A 27,207-nucleotide genomic window follows, 5' to 3' on the forward strand; every position below is an offset into this window, starting at 1 on the left:
CATACATTTCTAGAAGGGTGCCCAGCGCTTCAAGGAAGAGGATGCTTCCAAATTAAGTAGTCTAATCAGGAGAAGAAAAATGTAGAAAATTTTGTTCTCATACTGGTGGATAAATGCGTTCCAAAATCTGTTGAGCCGAAGGATTTCACGTGAAATGACTCGGTGTTTTTTTACGATGTAAAAATTTAGCATAAATTTGCATTAACGATTACGCAAATATTCATCGCCGATATTTCCGCTTGCTAATTTATTCCGCCTAATTTATGGGAAATGTGATATTCCAGCTTACGGTGTAACACGAAAGAAAACCGCTTTCTCTATTTTTCATATGTTTCTTTTTTATTGAAATATATTTCTTTTTTTTTACATTTCCTCTAAATTATTCATTGTTTGTCTCTTGCGTTCTTTTTTTCTGATGCTTCACTATTCTTTCTCTCTTCCAGTTGGTGTTGACGCGTATGTGTGTGTGTTCCTCTTTTTTCGATCTTACATGAAATCTTGCTTACAGCGATTGTGTGTGAGTTTTTTTTTGTGTTATCGAAATGCACTACTTTTCCTGGACTAAAGATTGCTCGTTTATTTTTATTTTATTTTTTTTATTTGTGCCGAGTTACTGAACCTCGCGCACACACACACATACCAAAGTTTTACTTTTTCTGCACAACCCGACACTCTTGCTTTGTTTAAGCTACTTTTCTTTTGAAGATTGTTATATTTTACGTTTTGTTTAATTTACCCATTTTCTTCTTTTGTTTTTGCTTTGATTTTTGCACACTTCGGCTCACCTTAAGGCGGTTGTGTAATGTTTTTGCCTGCCTCTGCTCTTTTTGTTCGCGGTGAACGCATGGTTTCTCGCTCTCACTCTCTCGCCTATGTATTAGTGTGTAATTAAGGCTAACGGAATGGTTCAGTATCAGTACTAAATATATGACGAACAAACAAAAACACTTTTTTCCGCGGTTATCGCTCTCAAATTTTCGCGAATCGTTTTCCCCTCAATTCGATTGCCTCTCGCGCACACACACCACACCAAACTGGGCCAATTTTGTTCCGCCCGAAAAAAAAAGACGGAAAAGAATCGTTCACATTCATAAATTATTGCAGTTTCCCTTTCAACTCAACGGAGAGCGAACGAATAAACACGTCCATCGTCGTCCATCTTGGGTTTCCAATTAGCGTGCACAAATTTACTCAAATTTGCAGAACCTTTTTTTTCAGCGAGCGTGATTGTCTTTCTCTCGACCTCCGCGTTGGAAGAAGAAAAAGACTTGATTGTGTGGGTGTGTGTGTGTGCTGGTGCGTGCACGGCGAGAACAATGGCGGCGCTTTTGACAGTTTCGTCACAGATGCTCTTTGCTTGAGAGAGTGAGCGCTTTGCTTGCCTTTCAGCTCTCTCTCTCGCTGAGAGAGGGTGGTTGTGTAGTAAAGCTAGCAAAAATTTAACCTAAATTGTGATCACTATCTCCTTAACCGAAAACACGAGATTAAGCCTAAATTGAGCAAATCATGAGGAGAGCAAGCTGAAAGGCGGAGAGGAGCAAGCAAAACGTCACCTTTGTAGAGAAACTGAAGTTTTTAGGTTAAAGTTTTGTCAAAATCTATTTTTTCAGTGTATTGCAAATTTAGGCAGCGAAACTTCGCGAAAGCGACCTTCTCGAAGCCGATTCGTTCCGCGCCAACAATAACCCCAAATTGGACACCCTTTTTTTTTGGGGTAGGGAAGTCGACGAACTGACGTAAGCAGTGGCAACTGTGCCGAAATCTGTGCTGCCACTTGTCGATTTTTTTTCTCTTGCCGTTCGTTTGTTGAGAGCAAACTTTCAGCGAGTAGCGATAACGGATTGGTTAATTGCAGCGCAGTTGGCCATGATCTGAAAGGTGGGGAAGCCGATGCCGCCGCTGCAGGCGAGTTCGAGCTCAAATCAAACGTCAATGGATGCCTACTTTGATGACGGTACTCAAACTAGCTTGCGGTGGCGGTTTTCCCCACCTGAAAGCTGCCACCTTAACGACTATTTTGGGTTGAAACTAAAGTGTAAAGCGCGGAGAATGCAAACCAATATTGAAAACCAAGTCACCAATATTTTTTTCCTAAATTAGAGTTGTTTTTAACGCAAACCTAATTCTTCTTCCTAATTACCAGTCACGAAGAAAAGAACAAAAAGGTGAGTGAGAAGGTGGCTTTGGGAAATGTGAGCACCTTTTGCGTACATCATCTTGGTTTCGGGTGACAGTTCGGCGTATCTTGTAACAACTAATTTCTGTGTAATTTTCACTCCGATTTTGACTAAACTGAGCCTACTCAGAAATGAGCTTTCATTGTTTTTGAGTGAGCACCATTGGGTTAGTAAAATTAAACCAACTTTGAGTCAAATTCACCAAAATATGCGCCTCAATGATTAGCTGTCAAATTAGATTGACATTGAAGTGCGAGTGCCTTGTTCGAACACTTACAAATTGAGTTACCTCTCTATACAGAAAGGGCATGGCACTCAAACTGCTCAGTCACTATTTTTTTAGCTTTTTAAAGAATTTTTTTAGCAACTCAGATATTACGAGGTACCTAATTTTGACAAGTAATTCAAGCCGCTCACCTCCGTAACATTTCAAACCCTAGGCAGGAACTCACCCAGTTTGTGGATCGATGAAGACTGCAGCTAATTGCGAGTCAGAATGTGAACTGAAGGACAGATGAACTTAGCCAAGATTTCTTATTTCACAATTGTTTCAATCAGATTTTAATAAAGAGGCACTCATTTCTGAAAGAATTTCACTCTTATTTGAGTTATTATGGATGAACGTGACCTGTCAACTTCACCAATGTTATGCAGAAAAGGTTTCAACACTTTTCCCAAACCAGCTTTTACCCACTACCAAAAGCATACACGTTAAATTTAAAGAAACACATATTTACAAAATTTTGCCGTCATATCCAAAACAAAATATCTTACTTGCACACTCACGCATGTTTTCTGGCCAGCCCCTTTGACTGTTCAACTTTTTTTTTCTCTCCATTCGAGATAACATTCTTCAACTGTATCACTGAAATTCCTGGCACTTTCTGACTTGCTTCTTCAGTTTCCGATGCTTCTAAAATGGCCGCCCTATTTCGCTCTCAATAATCTCAAACACAAGCGCGCGAAGCAAACTAACAAACAAATTCTGTGTGCGGGAAAACAATCAGAGAAACATGTTTCAATTATTTTACAATAAATAATCTTGTTCACCTTACTTTGTTTTGGCTAAACTTAAATATTTCTCGCTCTCTCTCTTTTTCGGCTAGCTCGCATCAAGTCGTCCTCCCTTCGCCTTCCGCCCAAAACAGTAACCGATTCTACAATTTTCAACTACCAACTAAATTTTACACATATTTACTGTTTACAAATTAGACACTTAACCTTAAAAAGCGAGCGCGCGAACACGCCTTCAAATGAGTTCCCCGAGCAACTGCGCGGTCACTCATACAGATCTGTCATTGGCGGCTTTGCCGCCTGCTTGGATTTCATTCGAAGCGCGCGAGCGCGCGCTCTCTCATTCACACTCATTCCCTGACCCACTCATACTTACACACTAACGAAAAGAAGCTTTCTCAACTCAAAGCTAGCTGAGATTGGGAGGTCAACTCATTCTCTCTGGCACGCTCATCGTTTTCTCTCTCACTCTCTCGCTCGTTCACACTCACTCTCTCGTATGTAGTAGTAATTTAGCTGTAGTAGTAGTAGTAGTTCTTGGTAGTCTCTCTGCTCGGGGACCCACACTCGCTGCGCTATCACCGGTTTTTTTTTGGGAACATTTTTCCGTCTCCGTGGCTGGAACCGTCTGCGTGCCCGCCCTAAACCGGTCCGACGTCGCTCTGATACCGGGCCGTCAGATAGTTGGCCGCCTCGGTCATCTGCTCCAGCGACCGGTACAGCCCGAGCAGGTGCGTGCGGAACTGCTTCGCCAGCTCGGTGCTCTTGTCCTGGTCGGCGTTGCTCTCCGACTCGATACCGGAGTCGTTTTCCGCGCTGATTTCGCTCTCCGAGTCGCTCAGAGTGCTCGCACTGTTGGAGGACGCCATCGAGACCGTGCTCGGGCGCCGGATGTGACCCTTTATGCTGCCGCCGTTGTTGCTGCCGGCGTCGCTGCTACTCGACGGCTCCTTTTGTTCGGTGGCGGGCGCGGGTGAGGCCGACTTTTGCTTGTACTCCGGCGTTGTGTCCATGGGCGTCGGCGAAGCCGTCTGTTGCTGCTGCTGCTGCTCCTCGACGGCGTCCTGTCGGCCCCACAGAAGATCAACCTTGACCACGTTCAGCATGTTGTACAGCTTGAACAGGTCGGACGTGTTGAGTGCTTCCCGGATCGACGGCTTGCCGCCGGTCTTTTTGCCGTGGTGGTGGGAATGTTGCTTCTGGTGATGGTGGTGGTGCTGCTGATCCATCGGAGGGATCGTGTCGGTCGAGTCACCAACCTGGGAACAAAACAAACCAAGAGGGGAAATTCATTAGCCTCAGCTGATCATCTGTGAGAGTAAACAACGCCGGCGACGACGATGAGGACAACGACGTTGGTGGGATGAAAGTGAAAACATCTTGTTGATGATGATGATGATCATTATGGCGTGGTGCAGTTAAAAATAAGGGAAGCTGTAGTTGTGTGGAGGGTTTTTCCTGGGATTGTGGACGTCATCGGGCGATCAAGTGCAAAATATTGACGATTGTAGGCAATTTAAGACGCAAATAAAGCACTCTAAAGAACTACTTAAAAATATCTGTATAAAAACAATGGATGTTGCTAAATTCAAAAAAAATATGATCAAAAATGAATATTAAACATAAAAATATTGCCCTTACACATGCATGTTCAAAATCACTCAGTTTTCGTCAAAACTGAATCTACTCAAAAATGAGTAAAGGGGGAATCTGTCAGATTTGAGTGAATTACACTCAGAATTCAACGAAAATTGAGTGGTATTCACCCAGATCTGGGGTATCCCGATTTGGAAGGGGAAAGGGATTGATGGGATACTTCACCGACGAATGAAGTAGTGAATGCAATGTCCCGTGCCGATTTGTTGCAAAAATATCAAATCCGAATATATTTCGAGAAATCCTGGAATTTTATATACAGAGTTCAAGATTCATAAATCATAGTTTATTTTCAAAATCTTCAAGATTTTTAACAATTTTATTTTTGTTACATTTCATCGATGCATAATGACAAAAAACACTATAAAATTCAACATTAGGCCAATGCTAATCTTATTTGAAGTGTTTTCCACCCTCGCAAAATTGCTTACTCAAATCTGGAAGCAAATAAAATTATTTCTACAAATTCAAATTGACTTTTAAAGAAATGATAAAATTGATTGAAAACTATCAAGAACATATTGAATTTAATCTAATCTAATCTAATCTAACCCTAGCGCAGCCAGTCTTTCGAGGGCATCCTGGAAAATGCCTTAGGTTGATTGACGCCTAGCATCCTCTTGTCATTATTAACAATTGCAGTGCCCCATTGCATTAGATTGCATTGAAACATCACAAATGTTAAAGCGGCCAGGCCAACTGCGTAAAGTTTACCGCAAAGATGATTCGTTGAATTGGATTGAGTTTGAGCACGAGTGTTCAAACAGCAATACATTTCTGAATCTACAGGGGAGGAAGAAACGTGGGGATCCCCCGCTCACGTTCCTGTTTGTTTTGGCAATTTATCGTTGGGAGCACCATGCTAAGAAGTTTTGGTGCTCCGGGACCCTCTAGGATGGGACATAGTATTTCCACAAATGCCCTGGACACTATTTGCCGTGGTTATAGCGCCACAACTCGCTCTCAAGAACATATTGAATTTAATCATATAAAGTCTTTTTAAGTTTTTTTTTATAAATTTTAAACTTAGAGACCACCGATTGGAAAAAATCTCAAACTTGTGATAAAAGCATAAATGTAATGCAGGCTTCTCGACCTAGACCGTAGTTGAGGGTCAAAAACTTTAGAGAACATTTGTACCAGTCTTTTAATTTTACTTAAATGGTTTCAGGCCGATGCAAATTTGTTACAAAGGGTTTGTCCCGCGACTGTGGCCGAAATCGGGAGAGGAAAGCAAAAGAATATAAATAAATGAAATTAAAAGCAAGATTTTCAACATCTCAATGCTTTTTTTCGAGAATGCGTAATTTGTACAGTAATCATTAGTTCAGCAAAACTAAAAAAGTTCATCTGACATCTGTACATGTACATCTGAAATTAAATAAAATTTAAATGATTTTTGAATAAATCCAAAAATTCAATAATGATTGTAAACGCAGGGGTATGCATTTAAAAATAATTTTAGTTGGTTGCATTTCAAATTTCATTTTTTTTTTGAATGCAAGTCTTTTGAAATAAATGTCTCCTAATTTTTCGACCTGATTTTGATTTTTTTATATTTTCAAAAGTTCAACTTAATAGTCTAATACTCTTCAATAAAAAATAGCAATTTCAAACCGGTTTAAATATCATCGAGCTTGTTTGGCAACACATTTGGCACCTACTTCGACGGCTATGTTGCTGCCGGGTATCGTTCCCATATACATTGTCTCGAAAACTCATTAGACAAATTGTTCAGCTGATGCAATAATGAACGATGAGCGAAATGAGAAAAAGTCTGTCAATCTCACTTGAGTAAACTGTTTTGAAGCAGGAATAAGAGAATTATCTTGTATTATTTTTTCTATTAATTAGAAATTCATTTTATCGTACTTGCAACTCGCAATAATTTTTGGAGATTTTGTAAAGGGTCCAATAAACTTTTTTTTTTTAATTTTGCATTTTGGGTTTTTTTAATAGCTCATATTAACATATGAACCACAATACCTCATAGGACTTTTTAAAAATAACTCTAGATTGGACCTATAGATTTGAACATTGTCGGAAAAAATGTACACTCTACCCCCGGTGGTTGGTCACTTTTTCGTTTGACACTTTTTTAGTTTGTACCCCGTTGGTTGGTCAAAGTCAAACTAAAAAGTGACGAACTGTCACTTTTTAGACGGCGCTTACGCACACTATCAAAACAAACGTTTAAGAGTGTGTGTGAAATCCGTGTAAAAAGGGTGTCAAACTAAAAAGTGACACCGTTCGTTTGACAACAGTTGGTGTCAAACTACCGGGGTTTGAGTGTAATCCAAACATTGTTATTCAAAGATCACCACAATGAAATAAAAAAAAGGAAAAGTCTCACCATGAAGCGTCACCTCAACACAATGCCGTCAATTAATATTGACATCACTTCAATGTTCATAGATCAAATTCGATCCACGGCAGTTCCTATGTGAAACCGCAGGAAATGACATAACTCAGACTCTCCCTCTCTCTTTCTTGCGGGCGCTACCTACCGGAACAAAGCTAAATTAACACACCCAGACGTCACCCGAGTTTTCACGAGGACGTCGTCCACGCGTGAAGAGATTTTAGCGCAATTTATTAATTGGTGTTTGGGTTTTTGAGCCCAGACGGTTTTTTTTTCAATTTTGTGACTTTAATTGCATTTTGTCTGTTGATTTCCTCAAACAATCATTCGAATTCAAAGGATAAAATTTGCACCTGGCAAAGCAGTTAGGCACGTTTGGTCAAAACCATTTAAACATTCCTTAGCGAGCCCTGCCGCAAGTCGGTCCAGTACGGTTCGGGAAAAATCACGCCACTTTAATGGCGCGCCGGCTTAAATTCCTCAACCACCGTCGGTGAAAGTCGACGTGACTTTTGCAATTCCGAATTGTGCTCGAGCGTCATCCGTTGAATTATGACGGTGAGCCAACTTGGTCAACTTGGCTGTTATTGTGTGAGCTTCTTTAGTTGAATTAGTGGTGGCAGCACTCATTACCTTGATGATCTGTCGGAAATGACAGACTAATGAGGGTTTCGTAGCGGAAAAAAAAAGTTTACGAACTGCTCAAACATTTATTTTGACATAAAATTATTGTTAATTTGATAAAATCATCAAAATTTTAGATGTAAACAATTCAATGACAGTAAGCAAGAAACAAACTCTCATTGAAACGAGAGTCACTCTCTTGCGAATGAGTTCTCTCCTGAGTGTCGTCAGCGTTTCGAGAGAGAATACAAGAGCAATGAGAGAACTCACCGCTCTCCAAAATGCGAGCATGTGCTGTATGACCGATGAGTGACTCAAATGAGAGGAAAACCCCTTACCTTTCGGTCCATCAGCCGGCACGGCACCAGTATCGTCTCGTCCATGGCATTGACTGTCTTGACAAACTTCTCCATGGCGTTGAGGATGCTTTGGTTCGAGAACTCCTGGTCGTCATGCCGGGCGATCCGTCGCAGGCAGTTCCTGCGAGAGTTGAGAGAGAGAGAAATTTAAAGGTTAGAACACTGACAAAAAAGTAAAGTGATGATTCCACGCTGATAAGCGCGTAGAGTTCATGAACGATTCGCGCAACTTCCGGGGCGCGGGGAGAAATCGCGGACGCGAGTGTATTTCAGCACGAAGCATTCCGATTAGCACCGCCGAGAACAGGTGCTGCGATGTGTTAAGTGACCTTCCTCGGCCGGCAGCTACACACAAGCCGCACGATCGATACTTGATTGCTTTCAACCTGTTTTTGCTGCTGCAGCAGCAGCAATATCTTGCCGATTGTATCTTTTCAAGCCGATGAGTTGTTTAGCGTTCGATTTTTTGTTTTTGTTCAGCAAGGTTTTTATGATATTCTTCCGCTGCGGAATGAACCGTGGCCAGCCGACGAGATACCATATGGATTGGAGGTCACCAGCCTTAAGTTCGGGAAGATCGTGCTGCGATCGGTGTTCAAATTAACCGCAATTCAATGGTTTCGGATCGTCGATTCATTTACGGACGACGATGATTGGCGGAAAATTTGATGGATTGATGAAGAAGCTATGGTACCTGAACTTGTCTTCTTTAGGTCAAAAGATCAAGTTCTAGAAGTCTCATCACAACTCACTGGTCAAGTGATAATCTTCCCAAAGTCACTCATAATTACTTCGACCATGCCCACTACTAATGATCACTCGGCGATTAAAAAGTGTAAGTGGACAAGGTAACGATATGCAAATTACCACAAGTGGAGAGGGGCAACAAAACCTAACGACATAAGACTACATGTATTATGACATTACCCTTGCGAGGGTGGAAGCCTCAACCAAATGATGCCATCATCGGTTCTAGAATCGAGTACAACACGCGCGCGTAACCGTAACTGACTGACATGGAAAAAAGGAAAAGAAGAATGCACCTGACTTGCAAGTGCACCTGTACCGTGAGGGCACATGCACTTATTGTCAGAGGAAATTGTGGCAAAAGTGTGAGGGGGACTAGAATCGATTGCGGACTGTCTGTCGCCGGCTCGTGGGTGGGTGTCGTAATTAGGATATGGGCGACGGTGCACTTGACGTTTTAGCCAAGAACAGTCGGAACTCGAGTGGTACGGAGCTTGATGTGTTGTTCAATTTAAAACAAAGATCATCTGTAGGCTTAGTAATTTTTCACGCTCGAAAATTGGAAATTTCACGGGAACCTCAATTTCAAAACACCAAATTTCACTCAAATTTCGCGGAACGTGAAAAATGTTAAAATAACTCTGAAAATCTCAGATTAAATCACAGAAACTACTTTTCATACTCATGCTTCTTTAAATATAATTCTTCATAAAACAAAACAAAATCTTTCATAAATTTGAATCTGACACAAAAAAATCTCCTAATTTTCAAAAAAAGATTCCACCCTGTTTATGGATGGGCTCTATACATATATATGTTTTGAAATAAAATGTAAGGCAGCGTATTCTCCTTTATTGAACTGTTTTTTTTTTTTAATTTTCGACTTATAAAGTTCTCGCTGATTTGCATCATTTTATTTAATTTCATATCAAAGCAAGATATAAAACATGTTCAGCAAAAATGAGTGATTTTTTTTTTTGATTTTTTTGTGACTTTTATCACATTGACATTTTGTAAATGGTTTTCATCTCCCTTTACAAAATTTCGATTTAAATCAAAAGGCAAAAATAATTTTATTTGCAAAGAATTCGAAATTTTTATTCAAAATGAAAACAAAAACAAAAAAGTAGTGTTTTTTAAACTTTTACCCAAAAAATATCTTCAAAATTAAACAGGACCCAGAAAAAATCTGTAATGTTTTAAAAAGTTGATTTAAAAGCTTTCATTTTATTTTGAATAAAACAAACTATTGAAGCATTAAAATTGTTATTACAGCAAATGAAAAATTTACTAAACTTAGAAAGCTTCTTACAAAAAAAAAAACTGAAAATCTGAACAATTCTTCAAATGGTTCATATCAAGCTTTCCAATTGAAAACTAATATTTTTTGTAATAGTCTGTATGGATTAAATATTTATTTTGTTGTTATTTTGAGAAAAAAAACATGATTTGAAAAAAATGATAAATTTAACGATGTTCACGCCGTCCGACAAATCGACAAAAATCACTAACCCTATTTTAGTAATTAAACAAGGGTATTCACTCACTTAATTCTACAGTAGTTCATAAGATTAAGTTTATTCCTATTCAAGTTTGATACATCATTTTGAGAAAAATCGTTACAGTTTCACACAAACATAAAATTTCACGGGATTTCGCAGAAAAAGCGACATTTCACGGATTTCACGCTGTCCACGAAATCGTGAAATTTCACTAACTCTAATCATCTGTAAAAGCTTTAAAAATTTCAAATTCAATTTCATTAAGGAAATATTTCATCAATGCCACTTTGGCCGCCATCTTGGATTTAAAATTTGCAAATCTTTTGAGAGCATTTTTTGGTTGATATTTGAGCTTAAAAATAATACAAAATAATCTGCGACGATTTTTTTAGGTTTACAAAGAACGAGGTTGTAGTTTCTATATTCAAATTTTTAGATTATTTAAAAAAATTAAAAAAATATTATATTATATTGATATCGAATCAAATTTTGAATATAAATAACCGTCAATAATAAATATCAGCCTTTATTGAATCTTTCAAAAGCCACATTTTGGAAGTACATTTACAGAGAAGGGAACTTAATTTCATACATAAGTTAAAAAGAGAAAACGCGATTAAAGGTAATACAAATCACAATTGCCATAAAAGGATGGGCAAAAAAGTTAGAAAGACCAAAGATCAAAAGTGAACAAAAGGTACAAAATAACTAAACTTTTTGATTTATTTATTTTGTTTATATTTTTTCTCATTCATTGAACCATGAGCAGTTATTTGAATATATTTTTGGAAAAAAACTGAAATATTTTTTTTCCATATAAACTGTCTGCAGAAAAAATCTTTTCCCGTCAATATTTTTTTTCCATTCCTTCATACATGATCAGGTTTTTATTATTATGATAAATGTACGACTCGTGCTGAAAAGATCCTCTTTTTGCAACTTGTTGCATAAACTACTATTTTAATACTTTTTTCGCTTAATTGTTAACACCATTTTGATATTTTTTTTATCCTCTCCCTCTATTTTTGACAATGTTAATGAACAAAAACTTCAGAAAATATTTGCAACAACGTAAGGCTAGTACATTTTTTTAGTTCTTGTCCATCGGCTCTGTCCGAGATCAATGCAACGAGTCGAGGTCGAGTTTCCTACATGACAAAGTTTCACAAAATGCTTAATATATTGTTACAGTCATGCTACTGCCCAAAAAATTCAAAATGCCAAAAAAAATTTGAAAACATTTTTTTCTATTTTCGATGTGTAATCCCAAAATTCAAAATTTTAAAAAGGCCTAAATGTACTCTACACGCTTAAAAACAAAAATAAATAATTCGTTATAAGATGTACCTAAAAATTTTCCAATTATTTGAACAACTTTTTCCATAGAAAAATTCAATCTTTAACAATTTTTGTTCACTCCTCCCTGACTTTTAAGTCAAAAAAATGAATTTTATTATCTTTTAAAAATATATTCCTTTTTCTGTGTAATTTATGAGATTTTATCAATTCTTTAAAACATGAACAGCACTAACAAAAATTACAAAAATGAGAATTCTTATTTTTCTATTGTATATGCTTTAAACGGCCTAGTAAAAGAATGGTGAAAATTCTCAACATGATTTGACAAACCGTATTATAAGAAATGTTAGACTTAAAGATTTAGGGCTATTTCCATCCAATGCATTTTCAACTATTCACGCGACCTTTTTCTGAGATAAATTCTCGGTTTTCGTACAAAAAAAAAAAAAAAACAAAAACAAAAAAAAACACTTCAATCAGCGGGAATTGAACCCAGTTCACGCAAAAATGAAACTGATGCACACTGGGGGAACTGCGCCTTAGCCTGCACGCTTACTAGAACGGTATGACAGGAGAAGGATTAAAGTCAATAAGAGCGTGCCTGATTGAAATGTTTCCCGTATCGATGGGTTACTTTGTTGATAAACATCAAATGCTTTGAAGCACATTTTCATGGTCGTAAATGGTGATTTAATGCCAGTTGTAATGCTGCAAAGTTTTGGTACTTTAAAGCATTCGCAAAGCTTATTTACTACTTCAAAACATTCCAGTGCTGATTTAGTACTGAATTAATACTTCAATTTAGTGCTTGTGGTTACTTGGGCAGTCATTTCCAAAGAAAATTGATCATCACTCCAAAACTATTTAACATTTTATTCAATTTTACGAGTTTGCACCAAAATGAATCCGCACACACGGACATGTTTAAAGTGCGAATACACCATGCTTATTAATAAATTCCTTCGTGGTTCACGATTTCGGGAATGGATTTTTTTCTGTGTATGCCGATTGAAGACCCTGAAGGAATTTTTGATCCAAACAAAATGTGTCTTAAATAAAATTAATATAATTTTGTGAAGCAATCATTGACTCCTAGATTGACAATGATTGGTGATGATTTCATAGTAACTTTTCATTATGGCGAAATCATGAATGTAAACAAACCTTTTGCTCATGTGACAGTTCAGGTTAAGTGTGAGTGGGTAGGCTGTTTGTTTACATTGCCCCACTACGGCGATCATAACCTTAAAGCGAGCTGATGAAAAAAAAATAAGGCCCAAAATATGTAAGCCATTTAAATTATGCTAAACTAATTACGCAAATGTTTTTATTTCGATACAACTGATATGCTGTTTGTTTTAAGAACGACAGTTGATCAAAGCAGCGTCTTCAGCTAGCGAATGTCTAAGTTTTAAAATTGGCCAGTGGCCAGTGCCAACCCGTACTTTACGGACGCTTCCTGTCAAACACTACTTGATTAGATTTTTCGCCACAGTTCCGTAGGTGCGCCTCGTGTTTCGCTAAATTTAAAAGCTTCTATTTATACCCTTCTAGAGCATTTATAGCACCACTTGGCGAGCCCAATAAATTAGATTGCAACCTGAGCACACCCCACACTCTAGAAGACAACATTGAGTGCAATTTCTTTTAATTCTCTCGATTTTTTCATCAGCAAAAAAATGGAAATTTCCAACTCGCGTGAAACCACTTCCGCCCGTTTTTGGGCATGCAATTTTAAGTTTAGGTGACCTTCGCCTCAAAAGCTAAGACGCGAACCACACCTTCTAAATCTCTTTCAAAGTAGCCGCGCACGAGAAATAGCCAATCAAACTCAATGGTCACCCCAACAATGATGTGGAGAATTGGGGTTTTCGCAATTGGTCTCTTGAAAAAGAGAGGCGCGGCTCGCGAAAAAAAAGCAAAAATACAAGCTTTTTTTTATTTAATGTGCACACATACATCCAACCCAAACTCACACATACACCAACGACCACTTTTGCAAATTTTGCCTTCCCCGGTTGGTCGGTTTCGAGAGGTGGCGTGATCGTACGATCTCCGGTGGTGCAAAAATTTGTTGGCCACGTGTGTGTGTACGTGTGTCACCGTCCTCGAAGGAAGCATCGAGAAGAAGTCGATGGCCTCCGCGGACGGGTTTGCAAGCCCCCGAAAATTTTTTAAAGCGCAATTTTTGACGACACGCTCCACGTGTCCTAAGAGCATCCAAGTTGATCGCAGCAAGCCTGCTGCTGTTGGAACTGATTCTGATTGACCCAGAAAGAAACGGGGGTTTTGTATTGGTGGCCTGCTTGGATCGGACACGTGGATTGCTCGTTGCCTTTCACGGTCCGATGAGTTCGAAAGCGGTAGTGAGCTCGTGATTATGAAGCAGGCTGTGGTGTCACGACTTGAGCTGCTCAGGCGATGTAAACAATGGACTGGAGGTGTGTCTCGGCCGATGACGACATCACTCGGGTTGATGACGTCAACACGATTTCTTGGAGTTGACGGACGCGACTTTGTATTGAAGTTGTTGTTGAAGTCAAAGTCGGTGGAATCGAATGTTTTGAGAGGAGTCTAAGTCGCTGAATCTTCAGAGGTCGCAGTTTGAATCGCCGAAAAAATGAAAAATATTATGATCAAACGGAACTGCAAATAGCTGACAGCTGTCAAAATCATGAAAGTACTAGACTGTACAGCGAATCTGATGCTATATCAGCACTATATTGCTATTTGGGACAAATTTATTGCTCCAAACTTACTTGGATGGTATCAGTTCTCAATCTAACGACCAAAAAAATCCGGTCAACCACCTTGAACCGAATCAAACTAGGAAAGACCCAATAACTACGCACCCAATTGCCCAAACCAAGCCATTAAACAGCACTTAACTGTGTCACCAAATCAATGATCGCAGAGGTGCGGCACCAAAGTGCCAATTTTGCAATCACCCCCAACCTGGTTGTAATGGCCTACAAGTTTCGGTCGGGCGCGCGCATTCTTCCAAAAGGTGATGGGAAAAGACAACACAAACTTTCGTCAACTTGAACTCTGCTGTGCGTTTTAGGACGACAGCGTCAGTCGTCACCGCACGAGGTGAGTGTAAACAAACCTCATTCGGCAAGAACCAACTCAACAGCGCGCCAAAGTACAAGGTACAACATCTCCCTTCCCCTCAGCTGTTTTTGTCGTTGACATCGCTGCGCGATCGCGACTTTGTGAGTGTGTGGAGTTGTGCAAATAACGCACACATGACTATGCTAAGATCTAGAGGTGCGCGAAAACAAGGTTTTCAAATTGAGAGGTTGGAAGGAATGAGAGCGAGATGAAAGTGACAGTAGGCTATGGATTTGTTTGTTTACATTCCACAGAAAACACGATCGGTTCCAACCTTTTCATCCAGCATCTTGAACGTGATCGTTGAGCTTATCTCGCGCCAAGGCAGGTGACCATTGATCGCAAAGACCAAGTACAGCCGCGATTGCCTCATACTTTGGCATATACAGACTTAAACCGGGTTGGCGAACGGCTGGTACGACCTTGGTGAAAAAAAAACCACGCTGATCGCCGTGTAGCCACCCTGAATGATCGCCGACTTCTTGCAGGTCCTTCGGAACCAGTTCAGCTGATTTGTCGGCCCTTCTACGATAGAAGTCCGTTAGGCAAAACTGTAAACAAAGGTTGACGGATCTGGTCTTCAGCTGATCTTTCAATTCAAGCTGACGCAACAAATTGGAGTTTTTTTTTACGGATTGGGGACAAAGAATCGCCACGTAAGCGATCCGACGATCATGTTTGCTAATTTGTGTTCAACGGTTTAAGAAAACGTCTACGTCTACGACGTTTGCCCGCTCTATGGACCATCTCACGAAGAGAGTGCGTTTGTGCAGCAGTTTTTCGGTGTTTCGAAATGTCGGTAGATTACATAAACTCCGACCGTCTCGGTAGCGTGAAGTTGGAGATCATGGGCTACCGAGCTTGCTCGGTAGAATTTGCGAGAAACTTCAAACGGCTTGCGGTGGTCGTACAGATTACGACTACTAATTACAAAGGGTCTCTGAGCAAGATCAGCGATCGCGCGCGGTATGTCAACCACCCAACAGAAACAAAAGTAAAAGTTGACTTCTGGTCGGTTCCATTGCGCTTCCCCTACCTCATGGTGAGACCAGTTGACCAGTTTGTATGGAACGCTGCCGATCTTGAAAGGTCGTTGACGAAGGTCGACCAGTCGGCGTCGTTCGTGCGAAATAATTGTGGCTGCTTTTCTTGGCGGTGGTATTTTGGTGTGGATATGCTGCAGCTTGTTATTGTTGTTCTTGCAGACTCATGTAGAGTCTTTGTTTGAGAGGCATGATCTCCAATCTTCGTGAAAAAGAGGATTGATCAACGCTACACCCAAACCAAAGTTCTCTGACAGTGGATGACCAAATCATAACACTAAATGATAGCTGGTCTGTCAACCGATGAGATTATGACGATTCACTTTGACAGTTCACAGTTCTGTCACCTGGGTTTGTTTTGATAAGAAGATCTTAGAGATCTCTCTTGTTAGAGTATTATTTCTGGAGTTGGAGGCAGTAAATTAGAGCTGCAGTTAAAAATTTATAAATCCCCAGAATCCCGAGTTGGAGTCGCTAAAAATAATACCCGACTCCACAACCAATGTTCTGTCAACTTGATTTGTTTGAAAAGTCTCATTAATTAAACCGCTTCGCGATTCCATTGCCACCGAACTCGTTTTCCGGGGGGGGGGGGGTCCATCAAATAAACCTGTCCTACGTTCTTCTTCGATTTGCATTTCCAATTCCAACCCCGTCGAAACCTGCATAAATTCGACCGATCCAAAACAAGTTCACGCTTGGGGCGCGACCCTCTCTCATTTGAATGTTTGAAACGCGGTTGTCTTCCACAAAAATGCTAATCGAGCTTCCTCGCCGTCAAATCCAAGCAGGTCGTGAACTTGAATCGCTTATGCAAGTGAAAAATTCCTGCCACCTTTGCTGTTTGTGCCTCGTTGTTGTTGTTTGTTTACTCGAGCCCCCCAAAACTGGGTTAATTTCAGCCAGCACGTCCAAATATGTTTCGCGTACTTTGTACCTGTGCGTTCTTGGCCCCTCCCCTAGGTCGGTTGACCCTAGAAGCCAGGCCTTGCCGCGGTTTCCTGTTCAAATTATCTCTAATGTCACAAAGCAGTAAACAGTAGGCCTTGACAGCGACCTGTGGGTCATCGTCGTGGGGAATCTTGGCATGTCATAAATCAATTTAGGGTGGTTGACAAAAAGGTTCTTTTACGGCAGTTCGAGACGCTAAAGGCAAAGGTTGACGCAATTTGGTTTGTTTGTAAACAAAGATGACAGAAGCCTTCTAAACAACTCCAATGTTTGTTTTTTCGCAAGATTTCGTCCGATTCCAACAAGCAACTGTCAACTGCATTCCTTCCAACCTTTTTCGGCACAAGTCCAAGTCCCGCGCGACATTGGAGTCAGACCAAACAACACAAAAAAGTCCATAAAATTTGACAACCAAAGGACGGCCACTTTTTGTGGCCAAACTGCGCTATCGCCCGGTTTAGGGGGTGTGTGCGTGCTGGACATCGAAGCAGGCGACCTCCGGCAACGACCGCCTTTGACGGTCATCGCGCGCGGAAGGCCTGCTACGCAGTATCGTGGCACGGAAAAGTTTAAGGCCGTGCCGCGTATTGTGCAACAAGCCGTGCTCTTCTTTGCGATGCATTGACGGGTGTAGACGTAGCGTAGAACGTCTTCAAGGAATTCGATTTGTGTGCTGCGTGCCCGGAATGCTGAACATTCTTCGTACGCTACGCGTGTTGATTAGTTCGAGGGTACTGAATCAGCGCGAGTCGCGTCTCGTGATCAACCTGTTTGATACGATTTTGACGCGCATCTTGGTCTGGAACCTTTCGTCAACTTTGGTTGACCTTGAAACGAGCGTGCCCACATCGATTCAGCAATAACCGACGCGGTTGCAACATCGTACGATGCCGAGAAATGTCAAAAATGCTTTCTCCTACACCCGTACGCGTCGCCGCGTACGTACACGGTCTACCTGTGTTGGTGTCAACTCATGGCCTACCGCGCGCCATGCGCACTGTCGTCGTCGTCGTCGTGCAACGGTTTTTGGGAATCAGATGATTTTTGCAGCGTCCCCCTTCACTTCTTCTGTTTGCCAATTTTCAGCGGTAGTTGCCAAACGCTGCTGGCGGCACTGGTTCTTCGTACGTCACGTGAGTGCGAGAGAGAGGGAAGGTGGCATGTTTTAGCCGGCGCTGAAGTCGTGGCTTCGGTGCAGATGTACGGAGAAGACGAGACGTTCCAGGTTGATGACCAAGTAGGCGAAGAGTGCGGGGGTTACATCATACGATTTCGTGAGAATCGATACCGTAAGGCGCGTGAAAGCCGGACGGTTCGGAGCGAAATGAGGGAATTCTTATAGGAATTCTCAGCGATTACTCATGACACGGAGAAAAACGCTCGGTCACCTGATTAGGAATCAGCTGTTGAACTGGTCATTGCTCGTGCGTGAATCACCCGACATTTGATTAGAACACACCGTTTTGTAAACAGTACAGTGAAACAAGCTGATAAGCCGTCCATTCATACGGCGAGCCGTCCTGAACCGGTCACCACCGGTTCAACCTGACTGACTGAGTTACTCAATGTTTGATTTAGCACGAGCAATTCGCACTTTTTGAGTCGGTGTTCATGAACTCTGCGTGCGCACTGAACTATGCACGATTGGGAAAGATCGCTGCGGATCTTTACACTTTAGTTGACCAATTCGGTTGCCGCGACATCTGGTTGGCGAACACTTGTAATTGGTGACACGCGCGCTTCTGCTGATGCAACACCTACAGAGACAGATAGACCGGGTAATCACCGATGCTCGCGTACCGAGTTTGAGATAGCGACGATAACGAGCACAGCTGAAACCCGTATTACGTGCCAAACTCGGTCACAGTCGATATTCTACCGTAAGTGGAAGAAATGGGCATGCAAAATTGAGGTTACGCTGCTGATCATGAGCATTCTAAGCACGATCATCCGTGAGAACTTGCCGAACATCCAAGCAGTCGTCTACGAAACGTCAAGGTATGGGTCGACCAACAAAGAAGCCGAGCCTGTTCGCATCGCCTGCTACGATTGGCGCTTCCTTGAAGCGCGTGCTGCGCAGATTCTTGCATATTCCGGTGAACCACGACTACGATTTGCGTGTGTGTTGGCTTCCACAGAGTTTTATTGCTCAACTCGGCATGACACAAAGAACCAGGAAATTCTGCGCAAGAATCGGTAAATTTGGAAACTACCCCTTCGGAAACCTGTTTAAGCGGGGATCGATCTCTTCTATTTTTGAAATCTGCCGGCTTTACTGTAAACGACGCAACAAGTTTGGCTTGATTTACGGGGAAATGGCAATGTGACAGCCAGCTGAAGGACGTCCGGTTTCGGGTCCGTAGCGGTATTCGCAGATGTTTCCTAAGCCCGCTAAGAACGCTGGAAATTTGCATGCCATTTGGCAATACCTGATGTTGTCACACGCTTAAATGGTGACTTGCTATTGAAAAGCACCGGACGACCTCCAAGGATCACGCCTTGATTATTGTTGTTCCAAATCTCGCACCATTTGCTAATGAAATTTCGCCTTGCCGAAGGTCAAATCGAACGGTGATAATTTAAACCGATTCGGGCCATCGAGTTCCAGCGAATGCGGAAGTGGCACGAGTCAATTGACAGTTTGCGTCGCTGTCAGCCGCACCAAGATGCATCAATTCTAGGTTTTTTTTTCGGAAAAACTTCGCAAAACCCCATCGGGGGTGACCTCATCACCGTGTCCAAAATTTCGTCTAGACGTTTCCGAGCGAGCGATCGATCGAGTTTTCGAGCACAGTGTCGGGTTACCTTCTGGTTGTGTTCACACATTCCGACCGAAACGAGCTTGCTTGCCACCATCAGCCCCGGCTGAAGGACGCTGGCTGAAATACGCGGACTGAACTGGAAGTTAAATAAATAAGCTTGGGTGCTGGTAACTTGTTTTGGAGTAGAAGGTTTCGCGAGTGGAGTGGAAATCTGGGTGGTTTAAAGTGGGTTGAAAGAAATTGAGAAGAGTGGGTTCTTGACGGAGATCATAATTTTGAGATTGAAAAAGTCATGGAAATTAAAATTTATAAGGAAAATATTGAAATCCAGAGTTTTTTTTTTAAAAGGACCAATAAACTATTGTCTTTCATATGTGTATAGGACCTAATAAAAAAACTCTAGAAATGTAACATTTTTAACTGTATGGTATTATAACATTCGAAGTCATGTGCTGTTGGTATTCCAATAAACTTAACATTAAAGGATTGATTTTGGCTGACTCAATAATGAGTAATAGCGTCCAACGTCAGATTTGGGTAAATTTTACTCAATATTCTAAGAAAATTTGCGCAAACTCATCAATATTTTAACATACTCAAGTTCATTTCCAAGTAAACTACACGGAGAAAAAAGAGTTCCTAAAATCGTGAACAAGCGTTCATGAAAATAGGAACCACGAACAAAGTGGTCAAATCCCATGGAATATTTCAAAAACGTACCATGGAATTTGAACACTTTATTCGTGGTTCCTATTTTCATGAACGCCTTTTCACCATTTTGGGAACTCTTTTTTCTCCGTGTAGGCTTGGATTGGAGCCTACTCAGTCATGAATAGTAGACTTTTAATTGATAGATTCAAATAATAATAAATTTCAAGAAAACTCATGCCATCTCATCAAAATTCTTGTGAATTATACTTAAATATATAGTTCATGGTTTTTCAATCAAAATTTCATAATCAGAAACATAAATGATGAAATTTCATTACACTTTAACATTATCAGGGAACATCGATTTGAACACAATATTAATTCTTAAATATTTTTGGTTTCAGAGAGCTGTTCAGGACTGATTAAAACATTTAATTTTTTTGGTTAAATCAAACCATACACGGATAGAAATCCTGTTAGCAAATCCGGTTATTCTATGTTGTCAAACTTGTAAATATTAAAATGTTTTCAAAATCGATTTTTTTTTTTCAAAATCGTCAACATATTTTCCAGATTTCGCTGGTAATGTTTTCAAAATTGACAACATTCTTTCCAAAATCGAAAAAATATGATTTTTGACGAATTTTGAAACGTTTTAATGTTTACAAATTCGACAACACATATTTATTAGATTTGCTTACAGATTCTTGGAAATCCTTCCTTTTTCATATTGGCAGATAGTCTTCCAATTTAAATTTCATAGACTTTTGTTTTTCCTCTCAGAACAAAAGGTATTACAAAATCCAATGACAACAAATAAATCAAAAATATTGTGCTATTGTTTCGTTATTTTGATGTCATGCGAGAATACTGGGATACTTTTTTAAAAACCACCTATTTGGATTTTTTGAACTTGGATTGTTTTTTCGCACTTTAGAGTTAATTTTTCAAGCTTTTGAGATAACATTTCGTCCATTTGAGTTCATAATTGACGTTTTTTGACGATACTGTTTTTTGAAAAAGTTTATTAAAATGTGCAATTTCTAACAGCTAGAACTGAAACCAAGAATTTTTTTACACTTTTTAATTTTAAGAGGTCTCGAAAAATATTCAAGTTCTATAAACAGCATTCATTTTGCCATAAAATTAAGTTTAATTGGATAAGAGAAATTCTCCGCGGTATCCCTAAATGAATTGCGTTTGGAATTGTCATTTTTTCGATGATATCAAATTTAAAAAATAAACATTTTTCGACAATAGGATATTTTGAATTCTTTTAAAAGCATCCTTTTTGCCATAAAATTAAGTTAAAGGGGATAAGGGAAATTCTCCACGGAGTTAAATAAATACAAACATCATTCTGCGAAGAAAATCTTCGCAGAGGTCATACATTACACACCACGCAAATTGCAGGTAATCATCCAAAATCAGGCAAGCAAAATTATCATCTTCAATTAATTATAATTAACTTCAGCTCGGAAGGAGGCAGCAAAACTGTAGGCGTTTAATCACCAAATTAAATTGATTAATCCAAGCTTGTTTAACAAGTTTACCGCACCCTTCCCTTCACGGATGATATCACCCCTGTGCGCGATGACAAGGTTTATCACCCACTATCGGTTTAAGGGTAATTTAGCCAACAATTGCCCAGTCATTTCGGTGTGTCTGAGAACTGACATGCAGACCCCAAAAAAAAACCCTCATCACGAGGTGACTTTGTGTGCAAACGGAAACAATGACGGTATTTTTTCTCAGTAATCGACGAATAGTTTCTTCTAGAAGGTTATTCGATTTTTCCAGTGTTGCGGGGGAGTTCGTCCTAACTCCATAATGGTTCGCAGGTTGCTTGGACTTTCACTTACCGGCTGTTTTCTATGTTGCTCGTCACGTCTGTGTATCCGTTCATTTTGTATGGATTTTGACAGGTCAACGGGGGGTTGACTCCTCTCTGCTGTCGTGGGTGTGTTTTAATTTAGTGTATTTTTGGTGCTGCACTTGCTGCAGGATTGGGTAACGTTGCTTCGTTACTCCAACACTCTTCACTTGGGGGGTTTTCCTAAACTAAACCTTAAATTTTTTCCAAACTTTTGCCAACACTTTGGCCACTTTCTTGCCCAAATATGCTCGTTCACACTCCCGTAATTTTTGCTATTTTCTGTGAAAACCACGCACGCACGGAGGAAAATTTTCGCCTCGCTTTCAACTGTTACAAACAACAAAACTATTCATACAACACAATAATCGCGTCACGGTCAGCGCCGAGTAGTCACCGAATAAATCCAACTTTCTTCACTTCGAACAGTTTTAACTCACTCACTCGAGGTACAGAAGAAACAGAGAATACAGACGAGAACTGACACAACCTGCGCGACCGAACGTTTGCTTCCGAATGTTGCCAGGCCTTGGTGCGGATTTTGCTATAACTGCTTCAAGCAAGTGCCTATACGATGACGGACAGCCGAGGAGCGTTTCGATTTCGACCGTGTTGGTTGTGTGTTGGTGCGAGTATTTTTTTTTTGCTTTTTCTCGGTGTGTGTGCGTGCGATGCACACCGACGACCACATGGCACCTTCTGTTCTTTGCGTGTATGCAGAGAGGGTGGCGAATGCAACCTCGAGGGCACGGAGGGAAAAAAACACTCAAATTCGAATCTTGGTTTATAAAGGATTATAACGTTAAAGTATAAAAAAAAATCGGGATCATTAAGATTTGCGATAAAAATCATCAGAAAACTTCTTTCAGTGTATACAAGGGTCCGTGCGAAAGTGGCGTAGATCGCAATAATGGAAATCTACTGAAAATGAATATTTAGTTTCAAGATGGGATAACTTTTGTTTACCGGTGGAAACTTACACTGGTACTTGAAATCCTGCTTAGAAGGTTCTAGTGCAATAAAACTAGCAAAGCAACACTGAACAGAAGGTTCTAGTACTGTGTTTCAATTGATGGGATGAAAATTCTTCAAATCATTTGAAATATTCTTCATTTTCTTTCAACTTTCAATCACATCACATCACATAAACAACAACTTTCAACTTTTCACAACATTTAAAATCAGTCTTTATTTTTCGATTTGATATTTGCAATTATTTCGTATTATTATTTAAAAATGTTTAGATTGACTAATTTAACCAAATGTTTTTTTTTTTTTGTGTCATACCAAAAATATTACTAACCCCTAAACTCCCAAGCTCGAGAAAAGGAGGGAATTAGAATGGAAACTTACCCTTTTTTCTTGAGCTTGAGAGTTAAGGAAATTTTAATTGGATGAGAGCATTGCTATATTTTCGGACCAATTTCATTTTTCTTTACATGTAAACGTGGAAAATTTCCATGTGTTGGCCTGGACTCTAAATTTTAGTTTTTTTGCCATTTGGTCCAAAAATGTCTGAGATATGACAATATAAAAACGGCAGGCATGTATCCGAGTTTATGATTTTTTCTAACAAAATTTTGACATCGTCATGCACGTGTGACATAACTTGAGAATTCTATTCTATAATTTTAGCCAAATTGGTCCATCTTATTTCGCGATATCGTGGCACCTGTGAATGAACTTCGAGTTTCCAGGAGCAAAAACTTTTCAAATATATTATATTAATGACCATTAGTCGTTCCCTAAATTCTTAAATGATGCAAGCAGAGTCATGTATGATAAATGAATAAAAAGATGGAAAATATATAACAAAGCTTCGTATAGTATCTCTTCAAAAAAAAATATTTTTTCGTGAATTTTATATAAAAGGTATTTTGAAGAAGAATAGACTTTTATTAAAAAGTCAAATAATTACCTGCAATTCTATAATGTTTACAAAGCTGCTAAATCTTCAAAATTTAAAAAAAGGTTGAATGAAAACATGATTTCTTTACAATTTTTACAAATGCTTTTGCTCAGAATATTTTTCTTAAGTCAAAAAATGAAATTCAGGAAACTCAATATTAGGGTAATTCTCCGCCAACTCACATAGCAGTTGCCTCGACCCCTCTTCGATTTGCGTGGCGGTACGAACCCTTCCATTTTTGAGCATTCAAAACAGACGTGTTTTTCAATAATTTGCAGCCTGAAAAGGTGATGAGACGGAAATTTGGTGTCAAAGGGACTGTTATGTAAAATTGGACATCCGATCTGATGGCGTACTCAGAATCCTGAAAAAACGTATTTTTCAACGAAATAACACACATACATTATAAAAACTCTACCATTTTTCGTTGCTCAACTGTAATTTTTGTTTTGAACAAATCATTTTGAAGGAAATTTAATGAAATTTTTAAATCTACATTAAGGCCGTTGCAAATATTTTTCAAAGTTTATGTCCCCCCCCCCGCCTTCAAAAATGGCCTGAATAATCAGGGGGCAAAAAAAATATTTTTTCGAAAAACTTCAAAATTTTAATGAAAATTAAAGTTTAATCAACTAAAAACCAGTTAAATTGAATTTTCCTGCGTTTATAATCAAATTCTGCATGTGAGCAATTCTCTACCAAAACCGGAAATGGATTTTATTTGTATTTTTTGATTTGGCTCAAACATTGTGGGGGCCTTTCCTGTGACCAAATAAGCTATTTTGTGTCATTGGTTCACCCATACAAGTCTCCATACAATTTTGGCTGCTGTCCATACAAAAATGGTATGTAAATATTCGAATATCTGTAACTTTTGAATGAATTTTCTGATCAATTTGGTGTCTTCGGCAAAGTTGTAGGTATTGTTGAGGACAATTGAGAAAAAAATAGATACACGGAAAAAAAATTGGAGATTTTTTTATTCAACTTTTTTTTTCACTAAAACTCAATTTCCCAAAAAACGTATTTTTTGTGAATACAAAGAGACGAGTTGTTCCTTTTAATTCCGCTATATATATAGCGTAATTAAAAGGAAAGGGCCAAACATTGAATATTACGCCCATTTAAAATGTTAGTCTTGATTTAATTTTTTTCAAAATATTTTTTTCGAAATGATCGGAAAATTTCACGAATGTTTCATGTATTAACATTGAAAATTGGACCATTAGTTGCTGAGATATCGACATTAGAAAATGGTGGGTTGTTTTGGTGAGACTTAGAAAACATCAATTTTCGTGTTTCTTTTTCTTAAAGCGGCTGCATCTTAGCAACCCGAGGTCCAATCTTCAATGTCTCTTAGACAATTTTATAGCAAATTTTCTGAACTTTTCAAAAAAAATATTTTTAGAAATGGTCGCTCATGGCCACTATTTTTAAAAATCGAAAAACTGCAAATATTTTGCTAAAATCAAACTTTCGGTGGCTATATCTTGAAAACGAAGCCCTTTATCAAAAATAATTGTAAAGTAGTTTTCGATTGCAAATTCAATTTTGCATTAAAAAATAACTTCAAATTTGTTTTTGCATGAAATTTGGATTTTTTTCCAAAAATCACTATTTTTCAAAAATTCATAACTTGGCGGCAGATTTTTTGACCATGTTTCTCTATAGCTCAAAAGTTGCGGATTTTAGTCCCCTAAAACAAATCAAAAAATCTCGAAAATCAAAAAATACGTATTTTGAGAAATTGAGTTTTAGTGAAAAAAAAGTTGATAAAAAAATCTGCAAATTTTTTTTCCGTGTATCTATTTTTTTCTCAATTGTCCTCAACAATACCTACAACTTTGCCGAAGACACCAAATTGATCAGAAAATTCACTCAAAAGTTACAGCTGTTTGAATATTTACAAACCATTTTTGTATGGACAGCAGCCAAAATTGTATGGAGACTTGTATGGGTGAACCAATGACACAAAATAGCTTATTTGGTCATAGGGAAGGCCCCCACAAAGTTTGAGTCAAATAAAAAAATACAAAAAATAAAAATGGTCGAAATCGGCCGATTTCGTAGAGAGTTGCTCATGTTTGAACTCCTTTGTAAACATTTTAAATTTTCATGAAATACCAATTTACAGTCCCACGAAAAATTTTTTTTTTCGCGAAAAAAAAAAATCCGTCAATACCTCGATATTTTCAAAACTAATGATTGGAAAGCAACTGTACGCCTATAAAATGCATTTTAAAACACTGTTTTCATCCAAGTATTGAAACCTAGGCTTGTAATTTAATTTTTTTTTTTTTTTTTTTTGCACACATCGAAAAACGACCTGTTACGGAAAACGACCTGTTACATTTTGTAGATGGGCGGCGTGTGTAAAATTAGTGAAATAAATATTTTTAAGTGGTGCTGACAAGAAAATTCACAAAAAATCATCAGGAGAATGATATTCTTGAAGAATTTTGGGAGCGATTTTCATTTGCGTGATTTGCCTCCTCTCTCTTTCGTGGGTGAAGAAAGTTCGCTAGCGAAATTGATTTTTTTGCGATTATTCCATCCCTGAAGGGATTTTTTTTTATCAAATAGACAAACTCGTGAAAACAGAGGAGATAAAGCGATTAGATTATTTGAACATTTGACGAACACTTCGTTATTCAAAATTTGTGGGAATACTGTTTGAAAATGTTTTAGTGTTTTGGAAAAAGAATTAAAAGTTTTTAAAAATGTATTGCACGTTCTATACTGCATCTAGGAATGTGTTTTTTTTTATTAATTTTGTGTTAATTTTGTGATCTCATAAAAGTCATTGAAAATAATTATCTTCAATTATTAATGAGAAAGGGAAAAAAGAGGATCATTTATGATGACAAATTTGTGACTTTTACAAAATTTTGAGAAAGTATCGGGGCCCGTTAGAACTAAAGAATACTGGAATTAATGTAAACAAATAAAACATTGAAACCACCCCAACATACGTAATTCCCACCCATCGCCTGCTTCCAACTGTCAACGCTGTATGCATTTTCTGTTTATCCATCGTACACGGGTCGTGCATTGGCACATGCAAACTGGGTAACACACGCACACCATCGTGGCCGCCTCGACATCGGATGATCGTACGACGCGCCCTGATTGGTCCGTTGCCAGACCGCGCGCCAGTCCCGTGT

General features: G+C 39.1%; 1 protein-coding gene across 1 annotated transcript; it reads right to left on the reverse strand.

Annotated features, from left to right (window-relative positions):
* Positions 1–318: 318 nt before the first annotated feature.
* On the reverse strand, positions 319–22,686 carry LOC6046408. The gene is made up of 3 exons (XM_038261598.1): positions 22,124–22,686; positions 8,172–8,313; positions 319–4,450 (listed from the first exon to the last, which is right to left on the reverse strand). Exons 1-3 carry the CDS (start codon positions 22,165–22,167, stop codon positions 3,833–3,835), a joined length of 804 nt encoding a protein of 267 aa, XP_038117526.1. The 5' UTR covers positions 22,168–22,686; the 3' UTR covers positions 319–3,832.
* Positions 22,687–27,207: the final 4,521 nt, after the last annotated feature.

Source organism: Culex quinquefasciatus, chromosome 3 (assembly GCF_015732765.1).
Source record: "Culex quinquefasciatus strain JHB chromosome 3, VPISU_Cqui_1.0_pri_paternal, whole genome shotgun sequence".
Taxonomy (NCBI): domain Eukaryota; kingdom Metazoa; phylum Arthropoda; class Insecta; order Diptera; family Culicidae; genus Culex; species Culex quinquefasciatus.

What these genes read in the sequence shown, in the direction of transcription:
- LOC6046408 (XM_038261598.1), bottom strand. Translation starts at nt 22,167, where the DNA reads ATGAACGGATACACAGACGTGACGAGCAACATAGAAAACAGCCG. An exon ending in AGCAACATAGAAAACAGCCG is followed by an intron (nt 8,314 to 22,123) that starts GTAAGTGAAAGT and finishes CAACTCTCGCAG; the next exon opens with GAACTGCCTGCGACGGATCG. An exon ending in GCCGGCTGATGGACCGAAAG is followed by an intron (nt 4,451 to 8,171) that starts GTAAGGGGTTTT and finishes TTTTGTTCCCAG; the next exon opens with GTTGGTGACTCGACCGACAC.